The 21,287-nt window shown below is 40.0% G+C and overlaps 1 protein-coding gene across 23 annotated transcripts in view; it reads left to right on the top strand.

Annotated features, from left to right (window-relative positions):
- Window positions 1-21,287, top strand: part of CDC14B (cell division cycle 14B) — a 129,335-nt gene that overhangs the window by 72,059 nt on the left and 35,989 nt on the right. For all 23 annotated transcript variants that reach the window (XR_008509852.2, XM_024252552.3, XM_063714308.1 and 20 more), the window contains exons 6-9: window positions 8,726-8,792; window positions 11,475-11,537; window positions 16,070-16,157; window positions 16,453-16,683. Coding sequence is in view for 22 of the 23 variants with exons in the window: in XM_024252552.3 (XP_024108320.1) it covers window positions 8,726-8,792; window positions 11,475-11,537; window positions 16,070-16,157; window positions 16,453-16,683 (449 nt within the window). In the remaining variant the exon portion in view is untranslated. The remainder of the gene's footprint in view (window positions 1-8,725; window positions 8,793-11,474; window positions 11,538-16,069; window positions 16,158-16,452; window positions 16,684-21,287) is intronic.

Below are 21,287 nucleotides of genomic sequence, written 5' to 3'. Positions count from 1 at the left end.
AGTTCATTGTTCAAACTAATCAGTTCATTAGTTTATCGTGTTAGGATTGTTACATAAACCACAAATGCCTGATTTTGAATGTATGGCCCTGACTTTAAAAAAGGGAGTTTGTGAATCTGACTTTATTGTAGATGAGCCTTGGGATGGGTATTTCTGATTATTGGCAGAATCTCCCTTTCAAATAACTTTATAGGCCTGCCTGTGGACTTACTCCATGAAATAACAATTTGTCAGGGCAGTCTGAAGACTTCAGTAATACGCTGCATGAAAAATTGTGAAAATCGATGATTGAGCAAATTAGAATTGGCTTGAACCCAGTATCATCCCTTTCTACTAGCTCATGGCTCATCTTAAGTATTCTTTTATTTGAGCTGGGTAGGAAGGGAAGAGGGGGAGATAAAGATCATTTTCTAAGCTGGAAAATTCTTCTCAACCTATAACATAATAGCAACCACATTCTTCCTTTAAAAGAAATGCTTGTATTTTTGGTCTTGAGTCACAGGCACCTTGGTCATCTCTTGATGTAGTGACATTTGTTCTATATAACTCTTCTTTATAATGGTAATCTTTTGTGATGCCACTCTTACATTTACAGCACAAGGTCCTGAAATAGGAACATGCTCACACATTTCGCACCGTGCAATGAAGGATCCATGGAACACTGTTGATGTGAAAAAAGACGTTTTGAGTTAATTTAAATACAGGTGCCAAAAACAGAATAAGCATTGCTTACTGCCTTGCTATGTTTCAAATTATTGAAGTTTGGCACTGAGAAATTATATTAGTTCCTTTTGGTCCCAGGAGCATCAGTCAGTAATTCTCCAAAAGACAAGACTTAGCTAGAAACCATTCAGCTTTGTGGAATTTGAATCTCTTCTATCGTAGCTACTAGGTATTTGATTTATCTAAACAGTGTTTCTTTCTTTCTTTTTTTTTTGAGATGGAGTCTTGCTCTGTCGCTAGGCTGGAGTGCAGTGGTGCAATCTGGGCTCACTGCAACTTCTGCCTCCCAGGTTCAAGCGATTCTTCTGCCTCAGCCTCCTGAGTAGCTGGGACTACAGGCGTATGCCACCATGCCCGGCTAATTTTTGTTTTTTAGTAGAGAATGGGGTTTCACCATGTTGACCAGGATGGTCTTGATCTCTTGACCTCATGATCAAGTCCCAGCCTCCCAAAGTGCTGGGATTTCATAAAGTGTGGCCTGTGAACTGGTGCCGATCTTTGACATTTTGTTACCAGCCTGTGATGAGATAAATACAGAAGTTGAGAGTAAGATTTTAGAAACATTTATAGTTATCGAATAGAGCAATTTTATGTCTGTAGAATCAAATAGTAGAAGAAATTTGGGCTTGTATTTTGTTTTTTTTCCCCTTTCATTTTTCTAGTAATTTATTTTATTCACAAAAATAAGATTATTACATTACTGGATATGTAATAGTACAGTACTATTGCATTTCATATTTTACAAAAGTGTCAACCTGTGATAGACTTAAAGTTTTTAAATTTAGTGCTTCTTCACATAGTGTTCTATAGAACTTATCAATTAGAAAGTAGTCCAATCAGAATTAATAAAGCCTGATATTTTGATAGAAATGACATTATATTCTTTGTATCTTGCCACTTTAGGTACATAGAATGAATATGACCAAGAAAGTATTGCTAACAAGACGTTGTGCAAGAATGGCATTCATTTATAGTAAATAAGTTCTTTTATGTTCCGTAGCAATGTTTTATTTAATTAGATTTAATTCAACTTAGATAGAATTCTCTCTCTTCTTTTTTTTTTTTAGACAGATTCTTGCTCTGTCGCCCAGGCTGGAGTTCAGTGGCGCAATCTTGGCTCACTGCAACGTCTGCCTCCCAGGTTCAGGGAATTCTCATATCTCAGCCTCTAGAGCAGGCGCCACCACGCCCGGCTAATTTTTGTGTTTTTAGTAGAGACGGGGTTTCACTAAGTTGGCCAGGCTGGTCTCAACCCCCTGGCCTGAAGTGATCCGCCTACCTTGGCCTCCCAAAGTGCTGGGATTACAGGGGTGAGCCACTGTGCCCAGCCTTCTTTAACCACTGAGTTTTAAAGTGTGTGTGTATGTATGTGTGTGTGTATGTGTGTATATGATTTCTTATTGAGTTATATTAAATATTTCTCTGTTTCTGGTCTGCATAATTAAATAGTATAAAATATAATATTTTTTAAATATAGGATCATTGTTATGAACAGTGTGTATTTCTGTTCTCTGGTATTATCTGTTATAGTACTCTTTGCTTCTTAGTTGTTTTTGTGTGTGTGGGGCTTGCCTCTGCTTCCTATTTTCTTGAGAGGTAGTATTGTATATTTGTTAATAGCTTGACTTGACATCAGACAGATGGGAGTTTTGCTGTCAGCTCTGCTACTGATATCTCTGTGGTCCTTTACAGATTTGAGCCTTGGTCTCCTAGTCTTTAAACAGAACAATAGGCCGGGCGCTGTGGCTCACGCCTGTAATCCTAGCACTTTGGGAGGCTGAGGTGGGCGGATCACGAGGTCAGGAGATCGAGACCATCCTGGCTAACACGGTGAAACCCCATCTCTACTAAAAATACAAAAAATTAGCCAGGCGTGGTGGCGGGCACCTGTAGTCCCAGCTACTCAGGAGGCTGAGTCAGGAGGATGCTGTGAACCCGGGAGGTGGAGCTTGCATTGAGCTGAGATGGCGCCACTGCACTCCAGCCTGGGCGACAGAGCGAGACTCCATCTCAAAAAAAAAAAAAAAAAACAGAAACAGTAATAAAATCTCCCTCAAGGGGTTGTGAGGATGAAGTGACATCCTGCATATAAAACACTTGGTATAGGTTGGGCATGGTGGCTCATGCCTATAATTCCAGCACTTCGGAAGGCTGAGGTGGGAGGATAGCTTGAGGCCAAGAGTTGGAAGATCAGCCTGGCAGCATAGCAAGACTGTTTCTCTTTGGGGGGAAAAAAAAATTAGCTGGGCAAGGTGGCATGTGTCTGTAGTCCTAGCTACTTGGGAGACTAAGGCAGGAGGATCCCTCAAGCCTAGGAGGCTTCAGTGAGCTTTGATTATGCCACTGCAGTCAGCCTGCACAACAGAACAAGACCGTATCTTTTTTTTTTTTTTTTTTTTAAGACAGACTCTCGCTCTGTCACCCAGGCTGGAGTGCATTGGTGTGATCTCGGCTCACTGCAGCCTCCGCCTACTGGGTTCAAGCAATTCTCCTGCCTCAGCCTCCTGAGTAGCTGGGATTACAGGTGCCCGCCACTACGCCTGGCTAATTTTTTGTATTTTTAGTAGAGATGGGGTTTTGCCATGTTGGCCAGGCTGGTCTTGAACTCCCGACCTCAGGTGATCCACCAGCCTCGGCTTCCCAGAGTGCTGGAATTACAGGCATGAGCCACTGTGCCTGGCCAAGACCGTGTCTCTTAAAAAAAAACCAAACACTTGATATAGTACCTGGCCTTTAACTAATATTTGTTAAATATTCCAACCCTCCCCCTTTTAAGTTGACTGTCATTTACCTACTTTTTTTTGAGTCGGAGTCTTGCTCTGTCACCCAGGCTGGAGTGCAGTGGCACGATCTTGGCTCACTGCAAGCTCCACCTCCTGGGTTCACACCATTCTCCTGCCTCAGCCTCCCAAGTAGCTGGGACTACAGGCGCCTGCCACCAGGCCCAGCTATTTTTTTGTATTTTTAGTAGAGACAGGGTTTCAGCGTGTTAGCCAGGATGGTCTCGATCTCCTGACCTCATGATCCTCCCGCCTCAGCTTCCCAAAGTGTTGGGATTACAGGCATGAGCCACCGAGCCCAGCCATTTACCTACATTTTTAAAAATCACTGTCTTGTCCGGGCATGGTGGCTCACACCTGTAATCCTGGCACTTTGGGAGGCTGAGGCAAATGGATCACCTGAGGTCAGGGGTTCAAGACGAGCCTGGCCAATGTGGTGAAACCTTGTCTCTACTAAAAATACAAAAATTAGCAGGGCATGGTGGTGCACACCTGTAATCCCAGCTACTCGGGAGGCTGAGGCACGAGAATCACTTCAACCTGGGAGGTGGAGATTGCAGTGAGCTGAGATCGTGTCATTGCACTCCAGCCTGGGCAACAAGAGCGAAACTCCGTCCCCACCCCACTCCCCGCAAAAAAAAAAAAAAAAAATTCTCTGTCTCCTAGAAGATTTCCCTCCCACCCCTTTCCAGTCAGTCATCACCCCCAGCTAATCATTGCTCTGACTTCTACCACTATCAGTTTTGCTTGCCTTTGAACTTGATATTACTGGTATGCATTTTGGGGAGCTGTCAACTGGATTTCACATATGTAATGTCTATGAGATTTACCTGTGTTGTGGCAGGTATCAGTAGTTCATCCTTTTTTATTGCTTTTGTAGCATTATAGTCTATGAGTATACCACAATTTATTTGCCTGTGGTCCTTTTGATGGATATTTGGGTCATTAGTAGTTTTTGGCCGTGGTGAATACGAGCTGTTACAAAAGCTGCCATTCTTTAAAACTAGTATTTGACATTGTTGTGCAGTTTCTAAGAGTGCCCCTTTATTGATTCTTATGTGTTTTCCAAATTTGTTAAATGATCGTGGTGACAAGGATCCCTCCCCACTGCCCAAGGCTTATAAACTGAGCCTCAGAGTTGCTGTTCTGCCTATTGGAAGAAGGCTGAATGCAAGGTGGGAGGAAGATGTGATGTGGGTGTGTCTAAAATTGGAGGTGCTAATGAAATACACTTGAGTGAGCAAAGATTCTTGTCATATATTCAGATTCTATGATGTATGAGGCAGGACTTCAGCAGGGCCCAGATGAAAGCGTGTGAAATCTTCACAGATTGGAGCGGGGCTGTGCCCCACAGTAGGTTCTCAAAAAAAAAAAAGCATTGAAGAAATTTGTCAAAATGTCACAGAGACTGAATCAACATGTCTATAACTTGATTAGAAAAGAATTATCAGTAGGTTAAGAAGATAAGCCAGGCGCGGTGGCTCACGCCTGTAATCCCAGCACTTTGGAAGGCCAAGGTAGGTGGATCACGAGGTCAGGAGATTGAGACCATCCTGGCTAACACAGTGAAACCCCATCTCTACTGAAAATACAAAAAAATTAGCTGGGCGTGGTGGTGGGCGCCTGTAGTCCCAGTTATTTGGGAGGCTGAGGCAGGAGAATGTTGTGAACCCGGGAGGTGCAGCTTGCAGTGAGCTAAGATCGTGCCACTGCACTCACTCCAGGGGGAGACTCTGTCTAAAAAAAAAAAAAAAAAGAAAATAATCATACTCCTTCACAGAGGAGACATGTTTAAAATCATTGGGATCCAACTTGAGGGTTTACCCCATTTCCATTGATAATTTTTATTTGATTTAGGCTAAAGTACTTCATTTTCCTGCCTTAGTTTCTCTACCTAAATGGGTTCTTTATTCCGTGAACACCCTATTTCTACAAAACCAGGATTTGTGTTGATTTGTAGGTCGGTGGTTCATGAACTTGAACACAATCACAGACATCTAGAGGTAATTTGTTAAGACACAAATTACCTGGCCCTATCCTGAGAACTTTGATTCAGTAGATGTGGGGTGGCCCTGATAATTTGCATTTCTAACAGGTGGGGTGGTCCTGGTGCTGCTGGCCTGGGGACCACCGCTGCAAGTCCTTTTGTTTTTTTCTTTCTGAATATTGCCAATAAAGTGTTGGTAAAATCGTGGTCTTTTAGGTTAAAGACTTTTTCTAGGATGTGGAAGAGAAGTTTTTCACTACAGAAACTTACAGAACAAAAATGGTATGTTCCAAGACCTTGTGTTGGCTGAACGCAGTGGCTCACACCTGTAATCCCAGCACTTTGGGAGGCTGAGGCAGGCAGAGTGCTTGAGCTCAGGAGTTCGAGACCAGCCTGGGCAACATGGTGAAACCCCAACTCTACCAAAAAATACGAAAACTTAGCCAGGCCTGGTGGTGTGCACCTGTGGTCCCAGCTACTCCAGAGGCTGAGGTGGGAGGATCGCTTTAGCCCAGGAGGTCAAGGCTGCAGTGAGCCATGATTGCACCACTGCACTCCAGCCTGGGCAACATAGTGAGACCCTGTCTCAAAAAAAGAAAACAAGACCCTGCATTCTGTCCTCATGAAGGTTCGCAGAGCTCAGTAATTCTAAGCAGCTCAGTCAGTAACATTGAAGACGATTTTAGCTAAAAAGGATGCCTTTTCTTGCCCTTATTGCTGTAGTTTTGGCCCTTAAGGTTTGAGCAAGAATTAAAAGTTTAAAATGTGGTTTAGTTTTTATTCTAATATTTGTTGAATATTCATTTTCCCCTTTTAAGTTAATGTATAACTTACAGTTTTTAACAAAAACACTAATCTTTTTTTATTTTATTTAATTTTTTTGAGATGGGAGTCTTGCTCTGTCACCAGGCTGGAGTGCAGTGGCGCGCGATCTTGGCTCACTGCAACCTCTGCCTCCCAGGTTCAAGTGATTCTCCTGCCTCAGCCTCCCAAGTAGCTGGGACTACAGGTGCGCGCCACCATGCCTGGCTAATTTTTATGTTTTTAGTAGAGACAGGGTTTCACCGTGTTGGCCAGGATGGTCTCAATCTCTTGACCCTCATGATTCCACCTGCCTCGGCCTCCTAAAGTGCTGGGATTACAGGTGTGAGCCACCACGCCCGGCCTCAAAACACTAATCTTAAGTGTACAGTAGTAAGGTTTTACATGTATTTATGTAACTATCACACAGTAAGAAATATTACAGTGTGAAGACCCAAATAAGGTGGGGAATTACTGATAGCTCCACCAGCAACCCTGTTTCCCCAGGAGCAAATGAGTACCATTCAGATAGGCACAGTTTTTCTGCATGCCTAGCTTAATCATAATTAAATTAATTTTTATGTTGCCTAATTCCAGAAAATTTCATCTTGTAATGGCTCAAGGTAGCCAAAAAGGAGAAGCAGGGTAGGGGTCAGGGGTGCCTTATTTCTCTGGGTAAAACCTTACTTGATATTAAGAGATTTGTATAGGAAGATTACTGGTATGTATTGATGCAGTGTTTGGCTGGAGTTGTCTGTAAAGTAATATAAGCACTTTCCCAAAACTAGAGTGATCCTGTGGAAGGTAGTTGACTTGTTAGTTCCTGTGGTTTTATTGGTATTATTGTCCTTTAAAAATCAGAAAGAAGGTAGGGCACGGCTGTTTACACCTGTAATCTCAACACTCGGGAGGCCAAAAAGGTGAGAAGACTGCTTGAGGCTAGATGTTTTTGTTTTTTTTTTTTTTTTGAGATGAGTCTCACTCTGTCACCCAGGCTGGAGTGCAATGATGCAAGCTCCGCTCACTGCAAGCTCTGTCTCCGGGTTCACGCCATTCTCCTGCCTCAGCCTCCGAGTAGCTGGGACTACAGGTGCCCACCACCACGCCCGGCTCATTTTTTGTATTTTTAGTAGAGACGGGGTTTCACCATGTTAGCCAGGATGATCTCGATCTCCTCACATTGTGATCCACCTGCCTCGGCCTTGCAAAGTGGTGGGATTACAGGCATTAGCCACTGCGCCCAGCCAGTTGTGTGGGTTTTTTGGGTTTTTTGGAAGTTGTTTTTTTGTTTTTTTTTTTTGAGATAGAGTCTCACTCTGTCACCCAGGCTGGAGTGCAGTGGCATGATCTCGGCTCACTGCAACCTCCATCTCTCGAGTTCAAGCAGTTCTCTGCCTTAGCCTCCCGAGTAGCTGGGATTACAGGCACCCGCCACCGTGCCTGGCTAGTTTTTGTATTTTTAGTAGAGACAGGGTTTCATCATCTTGGCCAGGCTGGTCTTGAACTCCTGACCTCGTGATCCACCTGCCTCGGCCTCCCTAAGTGCTGGGATTACAGGCGTGAGCCACCGCACCCGGCAGAGGCCAGGAGTTTAAGACCGGCCTTGGTATCATAATGAGACTCCATCTCTAGCTTAAAAAAAAAAAAAAAGAAAAAAAAAGTTAACTAGATGCGGTGATACATGCCTGTGGTCCTTGCTACTGGGGACGCTGAGGTGGGAGGATCACTTAAACCCAGGAGTTTGAGGCTGCAGTGAGCTATGATTACACCACTGCACCCCAACATGGGCAACAGGGCAAGACATTATCTCTATAAAAAAGTTTTTAAAAAACCCAGAAGTTACCCAGTTAAATGGGTAAAAGTCTTTAGCATAATGATAGGAACAAAATGCTTATGACCTTCTACCTAGTATTTTAAATATGACCTTGATTTCTCAATATTTCTGTCATACTTGGTTGGAGACACACACACACAGACAGACACACACGTATAATTAGACACACATACACACATATATTTATTACAGGATCAAAAAGCAGTCTTTCCCAGTAAGACTTTCATATGGTATTTTCCAGTTTAAAGAAAAAATTCGAATGCTTTGCCCCTTTAGAAGGAGAGATAGGTATTGATTTGTTGAATTCAAGAAGGTAGCTCAGCTATTAAAGCCAAAAATAATCCAGAGAGAACATTTGAAATTTAGGAAGTGGTCATTATTGATCCAGGCCCATAAAACAGTACCTATTGGAATAGGTAGAAACTGCAGTGAAATTTGTAATTGATTTATCTTTTATTTAAAAGTCAAAAGGCAAGATTTTTTTCTTCTTGATAATGGTTCAGAGTATACATTTGATTTTAAATTCTAGTCAGCTTTGTCTTAGGTGAGTGTAATTGCAGAAAATTAACTGATCTATATTTTATTACTCTTGGGTTTCAGAGATGCTGCCTATGGAAGTTGCAATTTCTACATTACACTTCTTGACTGTTTTCATGCAGTAAAGAAGGTAAGTGACATGTAGGATGCACCCAGTGTTGTGTTGAGGAACTAACATGTGGTCCAAGAAGACTAGGCCTTCTTCCCAAGATCTTTTTGTTAGTGTTTCTTCCAAGATGTATATGGTGACAGAGGTGCTCCATTTCCCAACTAATGTCAGAATGAGACCAAACCAGGAAACAGTTTATTCTGAATTTCTGAGTGCTTCTATGTATGAGTTGGGGGAAAAGTCACTTAAGAAACAGGGAAAATAAGAGTTATACAATTAGGTTCTAGATCCAGAATTGGTTTTGAGTATATTATGATCTAAAAGAACAAAAGTAAAGATGACTGGTTTACTGGTAAGTTCTCTTTGATTTGTATATTCTATATACCTGATTCCTGCCAATACCATTACAACAGACGTAAAACAGTCACTGTCAAACACTTCATTTTTGTTTTGTCAGGCGTTCAATTTCTAGTTCAACAGAATTTGAATGCCTCAATTAGTTTGTTATACAGTTTTATGTGAAACTAAGTGGGTCACTGCTGCTTTGTCAAACTATTTCCAAGTGATTCCTTGGGTCATAACCAGGGCTGCTGTGTTGATTACAGGGGACACCCTCCCTATCACGTTCTACGTGAACAGGGTCCCCTGGGGTTACACAGTGCAGCAAGTCCTGGTATTAATGTCAGGACAGCACGAGAAACTAGAATGGTAAATCAGTAGCCCATGGATCAAATAAGCCTTTGACAGCATCTTTCTGTAACTTGTGCTTTTAGAGCCAAAAGGAACCCAGGTTTACTTTCTTGTATAATGAAACATGATGGCTTGCTGGGAATTGTGACAGACATGTCTTAAAACGAGAGAACTAATCAGCATACAAATTCAGAGACTAATTGATATACATTTTTCCCTGTATCAATCAATGAGGTATGGGCACATAGTTTGTTTGGATTTGAGCCCAGTGACTGTGGGATATGGAGCTGATTGGGGTAGTTGCCATGGGCTCTGAGGCGGCTCCATGGGCCCTCAGTGTGAGCAGGTATAGGGCACTGGTGGAAATCAGGAGACCAAAGGGCAACAGGTGTAAATGGTACCTTCTGGTTGCAGTTGCAGCCCCTGCCAGGTGGGCTCATGCAGGCAGGCACACTCACCTTTAAAAAGAGAAAAGTAAAGCTTTGAGGGGTTTGGAAATGATCTATTATAACACCATATGCCAGCTTCTATTGTTATTTTTTGGCTTTTTTTTTTAATTGGGTATTGTACCCGAAGTCAATTAGCTGGTATGATAGGTCAAAGATTTCCCTTTTCGTATTTTGGGTTTTTTTAAATTAAATTTTCATTTGTTCTGCGATGCTCAGCTAATTTTTATATTTTTTGTGGAGATGAGGTCTCACTATGTTGCGTAGGCTGGTGTCAAACTCCTGAGCTCAAGCGATCCACTCACCTTGGCCTCCCAAAGTGCTGGGATTACAGGCGTGCACCACCGCACCCAGCCACTATATTTAGTTTTATTTAAGGGTCACTAGCTTCTGATTTTCAGTGTAAGCATTTTTTATTTGTGACTGATTTTGAATATTGCATATATGAAGAAACATGCATCAATGTAATTATGTTTTCAGTGTGATCCACTTCCAATAAGATCACCTCATGAAATTCAAAGGAAAATAGGAATTCCTTATAAACTACTTTTTTTTATTGTTTCATTCTATTAGGAATAGCTGTAGTCCAAAATCATGAAATATATTACAGTCAAGGAAATAAATTTTGTGATTGACTTAGTCTTGGGATTAGTGTTTAAATAACTATATAAAATGAAGACCTTTTTAGTTGGTATTCTAGCCTTCTTATTTTACATTTGTATTTTGGTAGTTTACTTTTGAAAACTGGGTGTACAAAAGCCCCCTCTTTGAACCAAGAATACCTTGTGGATCAAGAATTCTTGCTTCCCTCCTGTTTGGCTCAGGGATCAGCAGCCAGGAGGATATTTCTCAGAGGCTGCTAGCTCTGTTTGTCCTTGTCTCAGAAAATAGACACTCTGCTTATTTTGGTTATCATACTCTGCCTGCTGTCACACAGAGTGAGGCTATAGGATAGGACAGAAAATTTTTTGTTTTATTCCTATGGAAAGAATAACTTTTTTTTCCTCAAAAGTTTTGATTTAGTGTTGATGTCAGAGCTGTGTTTACTTTAGGGAACATTGATTAAAGACTGTTCGGAAGAATTTGAAAATGAAGATATGGATGAAGTATGAGGGTTTTGTTTGGGATAAATTAGCCCATGGATTCTCTCCTCTTTCTTATCGATGTAGAGACCATTGGGTTGTGCATTATATTGGAATCCTAAACTTCTGAATTTTCAACCAGGGGTGGTGGTGATCTGGTAAGAGAAGAGGATTACTTTCAAGGCATGATTATTTAACAATACATGGATAGGATGATTGGTGAATGAAAATAAAAAAGCACATCTCACAAACAAAACCCAAACAAAATACAACAAACTTATTACATATAGTTATAACTAATTTCCATATAAAAGAAGCACTTAGAAGACACCGCCCACTTCCTTTGAAAGCTGTTCAATGGAAAGTAATCTGATTATGACAATACTTTCTTGGGGGGGGCCCTGATATTTAGTATTCTGAAATTGGGTAGGAAACTGTCTTCTTATTTGCATCCTTGTTCTTAAAAGCTTTCTTTTGGATTTTAGGCAATGCAGTATGGCTTCCTTAATTTCAACTCATTTAACCTTGATGAATATGAACACTATGAAGTAAGTCTTCAAGGATCATGTTTTCAGCTCTTCCTCCCCCCGCCCAGCTTTATTGAGGGGAATAACTGACAAATAAAACTTATATATACTTAAGACGTACAAAGTAATGTTTTGATATATGTATACACCATGAAATGATTACCTAATCAAGCTAATTAACATATTCATCACCTCACATAATTTAGTCTTTTGGTGTGTGTGATGAGAATACCTGAGATGTACTCTAGCAGATTTCAAGCATACAGTACACACATTAGATCTCCAGAATTTACTTATCCTCTGATGGTTTGTACTCTGACCAAAATTTCTCTGCCTGTTTTTAATTTTTCTTTTTTTAAATTGAAAAAAAAAGAGAGAGAGAGACCAAGTCTCGCTCTGTTACCTAGTCTGAAGTGCAGTGGTATACATGGCTCACTGCAGCCTTGAACGTCTGGGCTTAAATTATCCTCTCTCTTCAGCCTCCCAAGTAGCTGGAATCACAGGTACGTACCACCATGCCAGGCTAATTTTTTTATTTTTATTTTTGTAGAGATGGGGTTTCACTTTGTTGCCCAGGCTAGAGTTGAACTCCTGGCCTCAAGCACTTCTCCCACCTTGGCCTCCCAAAGTGCTAGGATTACAGACGTGTGCCACTGTGCACGGCCCTGTTTTTAGCTTTCTTAATCACCCATTTCACTTATAGAAGCAATATTCTTGTTTTGTTTTAGACGTGTATAGAGTGAAAAAAAGTCAAGTCTTCATCTTCTTATCCCTATTTCTCCAGTCCCAGTTCTCAGTGGGAATTTCTGCCTTTGATGCACAATTCCAGAGTGAATGAGTGTGCCCCGTGTGTTCTTTATACTGTTTAGTTTAAATGTATTTTAGTATTGATGGCTGTCGCACAGTGATTGAGATGCTTTTAAAACCCTTAGCATAGAATAAGATGAGATGAATAGTCATTATACACCTAATTATCTCTGGAAAATATCTTTGTTCTTGCCATACCCTTCTGTTTGTCAGGACACTTCTTGTTGCAAGTTACAGAAAGTAAACACAAATAGCTTAAATAAAAAAGGAAAAATTTGCCAGGCGCAGTGGCTCATGCCTGTAATCCTAGCACTTAGGGAGGCCTAGGTGGTCGGATTGCCTGAGCTCAGGAGTTTGAGACCAGCCTGGGCAACATGGTGAAACCCCATCTCTAAAATACAAAAAGTTAGCCAGGCCTGGTGGTGGGCGCCTGTAGTCCCAGCTACTCAGGAGGCTGAGGCAGGAGAATCACTTGAACCTGGGAGGCAGAGGTTGCCGTGAGCCAAGATCACACCACTGCACTCCAGCCTGGGCGACAGAGCAAGATTCTGTCTAAAAAAAAAAGGGAAAAATTTACTGGATTACATAAATTAAAAGTCCAGGAATAGGATTGGCTTCTAGCATGCCCCTTCAGGTGCTCAGACACTTAATCAGAAATTGGACTTAAAGTTAGTTTTATTCTCAGGCCAGCCTTCTCCAGTGGTGATACAGATGGCCACCAGCAACTTTGATCTGCCAGTTTGGCAAAATGATCAGAAAAGTGTAATCTTAGCTCCATCAGAAGGCCCAGGAATGCCTCTCACTGGTGTGACTTACATCATGTGCCCATCTCTGCACCAGCCTGTGTTCTTTGGCAGGGCAGGGCTAAGGAATACTCTGGCCAGCCTTAGTTCTCTGGCCATCCCAGGAGCCTGGGGCACAGGGTCAGCCCCATCAAACCAGCCGGACCAAAAAAAATTTATTTTCTAACAATTTTATTTTATTTTATTTTTCTTTCTTTCTTTTTTAGAGACAGGGTCTCACTCTGCTGCCCAGGCTGGAATGCAGTGGTGCAATCTTGGCTCACTGCATTCTCGACCTCCCGGGTTCAAGTGATCCTCCCACCTCAGCCTCCCAGTAACGGGGACTACAGGCATGCGCCACCACGCCCAGCTAATTTTTAAATTTTTTGGAGAGATGGGATTTCGCCATGTTTCCCAGGCTGGTCACAAACTCGTGCACTCAAGGGATCTACCTGCCTCGGTCTCCCAAAGTGCTGGGATTACAGATGTAAGCCACGGCGCCCAACCACACAAAATTTCTTAAAAAGATAGGACAGGGCCAGGGAGAGATAAACCAGGCAAAACCACAGGTATGTTCTATGTATTTTAACATAGTATATATTTTTTAAAAAGAATAAATAATTTGATTCTACCACTTCATCCTCCAAATAGGGAATGAGTAAGATACTGTGCTAAAGCCCTTTTCAGCCCAGAGTAGTTGTAGCCTCCTGTCTTCTTACCCTGCTGTAGTTACCTTGAGCAGACTTGCTCCCCAGCACTGGGGAGGTGATTCCTCAAACAGCAGCACTTCATGTGGCAGCATCTTGAATCCTCAGAGAATTCTTTTTCACAATGTCCAAAGTAAATATTTCAAACTCTTACGTTTAACTGAACTGTTTTTTCAATTTCAGTTAATAATGACAGTTGTTTCTGTGATATACCAAAGATGTAAGAATACATTGTAGGATTCATTAGGGCCAACCCTGTCTTTACTTCTCTGATAGCAGTCCATTTCTAAAGTACAGCATACCTTTAACTAGCACCTTAAACTTACAGAATATAGCTAAGTTATTAAGACCTTTTTTGTGCTTGTCCTTAAAACATTAAACATTTGAAACAAGTTACTTTGTCTATGTAAGCAAAACTGCTAAAAACACTAGTTGGTATTTGTTCCTTTTGTAGTGATGCCTTTGTGTGCTATTAATGAATAATATAGGCGCTAAGTAACTCCCCTGTTACTACTATAGAGATTGGAGGGTCTGGGCTGGGGGGTAGCAGGGGCACACCACAAACGTCTTCACCTCCATAAAGCTGTGTGGTGACACAGGGAACTGTTTAGGTTCCCACACACCAGTTCAGTTATTATAGTGTATTTAGAAATTTGGGGATAGTGTCATTCATTGATTCTACAATGCCCATTTTTTCCTATTTCACCTTCTCCGAATTCAGGGTGTATCTTAATTAGTGGCATCAGCAATTCAGTGAAATCTAGTTGTTGCCAACAACTGATCACAGGTTTGTTATTTAAAAGTCCAGATTTCTGATTTCACTTTAAAATCAGAATATCTGGCAACAGCTGCCCTCATTCCTGCTTTGACCTTTCCTTTTCTTTTTTTTTTAAAGAGAGAGGGTCTCACTATGTTGCCCGGGCTGGACTCAAATTCCTGGGCTTAAATGATCCTTCTGCCTCAGCCTCCCAAGTAGCTAGGACTACAGGTGCATGCCATTGCACCCGGCTGTTTAGACCTTTGTATTATGGAACATGGGCTGACTGATTCCCCATGTTGATCATTAAGTCCAGTAAACTGGTTTGGGGTTACCTGCCTGGTCCCTGTAGATATTCAAGAAACTCTGTTATTTCTTACTCATTTTTAGGTACACATAGAAACACCCCAATTTCAAAGCTAATTTATCTGTTGTTTTTAATCACGAGTTCTCTCCTTCTCCACTATCAAGTATCTTCTACTTCCTACTTAAGTCTCTGTTGTCCATTTCATTAAGGCAGAAGTTTCTATTATTGTTAAATTTGGACTGTATCTATGTTATAATAGTAATGGTAACTCAATCCAAAGGACCTAATAATAGGAAGTAACATGTCTTACATATCAGTTTATATTTGTTTTTTTGTAGGGACATACTGTGATCTTGGTATACTTGTAATTTTGAGTTTCCTGGTGGGTTCAGTGAATTTATTATTATTATTTTTTAATTTTTGTTTTTTGAGACAGAGTTTCACTCTTGTTGCCCAGGCTGGAGTGCAATGGCACAATCTCGGCTCACCACAACTTCCACCTCCTGGGTTCAAGCAATTATCCTGCCTCAGCCTCCCGAGTAGCTGGGATTACAGGCATGCGCCACCATGCCTGGCTAATTTTGTAGTTTTTAGTAGAGGCAGGATTTCTCCATGTTGGTCAGACTGATCACGAACAAATGAACTTTTTAAATTGGTTGCCTTATTAAATAGTTAGGAAGATAGTGGAAAGATATATCTCTGTAAGTAGGTAAGTAAGTAAATGTTGGGAAGCCAGAAACCTAAGTAGGTAGTTTTTCCCCGTTTATTCGTGGAGTCAAGATTGCTCATGTTGGAAGCCAGTTAGTCATTCAGGAAAACAGGGAAGTTCCCAGATTCCTTATACTGGAAAAGCTTGCTTGCTTTCTTATTAATTAGCGCAACTATAATGAGAATTGATTCAGATAAAATAACCAAATAGTATATTTGTATGGCAGCAGTCAGCTCTGTATTCCAAGGGCTGATACCCTAGCAATGAAACACTGTTAAAAGAAGATGATTAGGAACAGGATATACGTCCATTCCCTGGATATACTGATAGCAGGGCAAATTGAGATTCCTGTCTCATGGCAATTTGTAAACAGCTTTTCCGCTAAAGCAAATGAGTTTGAAGTCCTTCAGAGACTCAGTCTTGAGTAGAGAGGTTGTGGGGAGAATACATTTAAAAACGAATTGTGCTGGTCTTCCCCTTGCAGAAAGCAGAAAATGGAGATTTAAATTGGATAATACCAGACCGATTTATTGCCTTCTGTGGACCTCATTCAAGAGCCAGACTTGAAAGTGGTATGTGAAATTATGGCATCAATCTCATTTTGTTATTGAAAATATCTATCCTATATTTTCTCTTGAAAGAGTTACACCAAGCTTGACCAAGTGTTAATTATTTAAGCATACTTGGTCACTTCAGTACATCATTCTGACTGGATTTTAACTTTCTTTTCATTTTGTTTTTTACAGTTATAATCAAATTGGTATTTAATTCCCAGTCCAGATACTGTTTCCGTTCAGTTACAGGTGAAACTATTAGCTATTGTTTTCTTTATGTGTTTTACAAGATCTGGTGCATTTCTTTATGTAGGCTACCACCAACATTCTCCTGAGACTTATATTCAATATTTTAAGAATCACAATGTTACTACCATTATTCGTCTGAATAAAAGGATGTATGATGCCAAACGCTTTACGGATGCTGGCTTCGATCACCATGATCTTTTCTTTGCGGATGGCAGCACCCCTACTGATGCCATTGTCAAAGAATTCCTGGATATCTGTGAAAATGCTGAGGGTGCCATTGCAGTACATTGTAAAGGTATGTTTCTAGGGGTGGTTAAAGAATAGTATACAGTATGAGTATATGAATATGTAGAAACAGATCATATTCATTTAGTTTATGTGTCAGAACACGAAACTGCCTTTATTTTTAGAGTGCAGTTAAACCTTTGATTTCAGATGAAAAGTATAGTAACTTATTTTCATAAGTAATTCTACAAATACATCACATTGAAATGCATTTATTTATTCATCAAATATTTATTGGGTGCATACTATATAGTTCTAGGATACATCAATGAGTAGCGTAGACTGTAAGAGCCTGTCTTTATGGAAACTATATTCTTAACAAGTTGCTCTGTTTTCAGCAATTATAACAGTGCCTGGCACTTAATAGATATTTTTTGAATAAATGAATGACTATACAATAATACATGGTATGAAGGTAGTAGGATTTATTTAACTCTCTTATTTTGTTAGTTAATTAAGAAACAAGGAATATAGTTTTGTTACAAAAATCGAATATTGGAAAAAAAGCTCAGCAAGCCTTGGGGAAAGGGGGAGACTGATCTCTAGAATTACTGCTGTATTTGTAGTTTTAAATATAATGGCAAAACATCACATTTAAGTTTTTATTGAAAAATTACAAGGCATACAAAGAAACAGGAAAGTATAGCCTATTCAAAGGGAAGAAATAAATCCAGGCCGGGCATGGTGGCTCACACCTATAATCCCAGCACTTTGGGAGGCCACGGCGGGCAGATTGTCTGAGCTCAGGAGTTTGAGACCAGCCTAGCCAAAATAGTGAAACCCTGTCTCTACTAAAAATACAACAAAATTAGCTGGGTGTGGTGACGGATACCTGTAATCCCAGCTACTTTGGAGGCTGAGGCACAAAAATCACTTGAACCCGGAAGGCAGAGGTTGCAATGAGCTGAGATCATGCCACTGCACTCCAGCCTGGCTGATAGAACAGAAAAAAGAAGAAGAAATAAATCCACAGAAGCTGTCCCTGAGAAAGATCAAATTGTGGACTTAGTAGGCAAAAAATTTTAAATAACCATCTTAAAGATACCCAAGAGTTAAAAGAAAATGTGGGAAAAGTCAAGGAAACGATTTATGAACAAAATGCTAATATCAGTTATAAAAAGAACACATAAAAGGGAACCAAAAGGAAATTCTGGAAATGAAATGTACTATAACTGAGATGAAAAATTCACTGGAGGGATTCAAAAGCATATTTGAGCAGGCAGAAGAATCAGTGCGTGTGAAGCTAGAATCATTAAAGAATTAGCAAGTCTGAGGAACAGAAAGAATAAAGAGCATAACATAAATGAACAGAATTTATGGGATCCCTGAGACACACCCAAGTAGACCAAGATACAGATTGTGGGAGTTTCAGAAGGAGAAGAGAAATAAAGGAGCAGACAGATGATTTGGCTGAAAACTCCCCAAATTTGATATATGCAAGAATATCCAAGAAGCTCAACAAACTCCAAGCAGGATAAACTCAGAGGCCCACATGGACATGCATTATAATCAAGCTATAATGCCACAGACAGTCTTGAAAGCAGCAAGAGAGAAGTGACCTACCACATACAGGGGATACCACTGAGATTGTCAGCAGATCTCTCATCAGAAAAATTGCAGGCCAGAAGGCAGTGGGTTGATATATTCAAAATGCATAAGTGAGGGAAAACCTGTTAAGAATTATACATCTGGCAAAACTCCTTCAAAAATAATGGAAAAATTAAGACTTTGCCCAGGCAATCAATTTGCCTTTCTGATAAAGGCAAATACATGGACCATTATAAAAGCTAGTATTATCGTAATGAGATAATTTGTAAAATATTATTACTGTAACTTGTAAATATTGTAACTTGCAAAAAACAAATAGAAAATCTGAATAGATCCCTAACTAGTAAGGAGATTAAGTAATCCAGAGCCTCCTGACAAAGCAAAACCTTGGACATAATAACATCGCCAGTAAATTCTACCAAACACTTAAAAGGGAGTTTTTAATCACTGGATCTGACCTGCAAGAAACTCTAAAGGGGGAGTCTTTTAGGTTGAAATGAAAGCACACTAGACAGTAACACACAGCCATTTGAGAAGAAGAAATAAAGATTTCTGATAAAGGCAAATACAGGGACCACTATAAAAGCTAGTTTTATTGTAAGTTAAGATGATTTGTATAATATTATTACTGTAACTTGTTATTGTAACTTGCAAATATTATAATATGTAAATTATTATTGTAATTTGTAAAATAATTTGTAGTTTGCAAGTAGTATAATTTTTGTATATTATTATATACAAAAATTGCAAGTAGTATATTATTGTAATTTATAAAATAGAGAGTAGAAAACCAATAGAGAAAAGGAACAAAACCAAGGGTTGGTTCTTTAAGAAGAATAACAAAAATGATAAACCTTTAGCTAGAATGATGAAGTATAAAAGGAAGAAGACTCAAATTACTAAAATTAGAAATGAAAATGGCATTACCACTGATACTACAGAAATAAAACTGATCAGTACTGTAAAAATGATCAGTATTGTAAAAATGATCAGTATTGTAGGACAACAAATTGGATAGTCTACATGAAATGGACAAATTCCTAGAAAAACAAAACACCAGAACTAAATCATAAAGAAATAGAAAATCTGAACAGACCCCTAACTAATAAGGAGATTAAGTAATCCAAAACCTCCTGAGAAAGCAAAACCCTGGCCATGATAGCATCACCAGTAAATTCTACCAAACACTTAAAAGACTAAAACCAGTCCTTCTCAAACTCTTCCAAAAATTTGAGGAAAAAGGAACACTTTCTAACTCAATAAGGTCAGCATTACCCTGATATCAAAAACAAAAAGACACTATAAGATAACTATAGGCCAGTATCCCTTACAAACATCGATGTGAAAACTTTGAACCAAATACTAGCCAATGGAATTCAGCAGCATATTTAAAAGGATTGTGTGCCATGACCAAGTAGGATTTATCCCATGATTACAAGAGTGGTTCAACATATGAAAATCAATCAGTGTGATATACCACATTAAGGACAAAAACCATACGATCATCTCAATGCACAAAAAGTGTCTGACAAAAGTTTTGTGATAAAAACGCTGTACAAACTAGGTATAGAAGGAGATTACCTCAACATAAGAACCGTATGTGAAAAGCCCACAGCTAACATCATACTCAGTGGTGAAAGACTGAAAGCTTTTCCTCTAAGCTCATGAAGAAGACAAGGATGCTTGGTTTTGTGGCTTCTATTTAACATGGTAATGGAAGTTCTAGCCAAAGGAAGTAAGCAAAAAAAAAAAAAAAAAAAATCGAAATTGGACAGGAGGAAGTAAAATTATCTTCTTCAGATGATATGACATATGTATTATAGAAAACCCTGGGCCAGGTGCAATGGCTCATGGCTGTAATCCTAGCACTTTGGGAGGCCAAGGTGGGTGGATTGCCTGAGCTCAGAAGTTCAAGACCAGCCTGGGCAACACGATGAAACCTCGCCTCTACTAAAATACCAAAAAAAAAAAAAAAAAAAAAAAAAAATTAGCCGGGCATGGCGCATGCTAAGGCAGGAGAATTGCTTGAATCTGGGAGGTGGAGGTTGCAGTGAGCTGAGATCGTGCCACCGCACTCCAGCCTGGGGGACAGAGCAAGACTCTGTCTCCAAAAAAAAAAAAGAGAGCCCTCAAGATTACACACACACACACACACACACACACACACACAGAGCCCCTGCTAGAATTAATAAATGAGTTCAGCAAAGAAGTAGCAGCATATACAATCAACAGGCAAAAATCCCTTGTTTCTAAGCCCTGACAATAAAAATATAAAAAAGAAACTAAGAATACAGTTTCATTTATAATAGCATCAAGAAGAATCAAATATTGGGGAATTAACCAAGGAGATGAAAGATTTGTATAAAACATTTTTGAGAAAAATTAAAGAAGATGTAATTAAATGTAATGACATCACATTTGTGCACTGGGTGACTTAATATTGTTAACATGTCAGTATTGCCCAAAGGGATATACAGATTCAATGCAAGCCTGTCAAAATTCCAACATTTCTTGCAAAAATAGAAAAATGATTCTGAAATTCATTTGGAATCTCAAGGGATGCCAAATAGCCAAAACAATCTTGAAAAAGAATAAAAAGGTTGGAGGACTCACTTCCTGGTTTCAAAACTTCATACAGGCTGGGCATGGTAGCTTAACACCTGTAATCCCAGTACTTTGGGAGGCTGAGACAGAAGGATTGCTTGAGCCCAGGAGTTTAAGACCACCCTGGACAACATGGCAAAACCCCATCTCTACTAAAAAATACAAAAATTAACTGGGTGTGGTGGTGTTTACCCGTAGTCCCAGCTACTCGGGAAGCTTAGATAGGAGGATCCCTTGAACCTGCGAGGTTGAGGCGGCAGTGAGCCATGATTGTGCCATTGCATTTCAGCCTGGGTGACATAGTGAGACCCTGTCTCAAAAAAAAAAAAAGGCTTACTACAAAGCTACATCAATCAAGATTGTGTGGTACTGGCATAAAGACAGATATATATACCAGTGATAGAATAGAGAGCTCAGAAATAAATCCTTGTGTATATGGTCAAATGACGTTCAAGAAGGATA

Source organism: Pongo abelii, chromosome 13 (genome assembly GCF_028885655.2).
Source record: "Pongo abelii isolate AG06213 chromosome 13, NHGRI_mPonAbe1-v2.0_pri, whole genome shotgun sequence".
Lineage (NCBI taxonomy): Eukaryota > Metazoa > Chordata > Mammalia > Primates > Hominidae > Pongo > Pongo abelii.
Note: the sequence above shows the minus strand (reverse complement) of the source record. Positions and strands in the feature narration are given on the sequence as shown.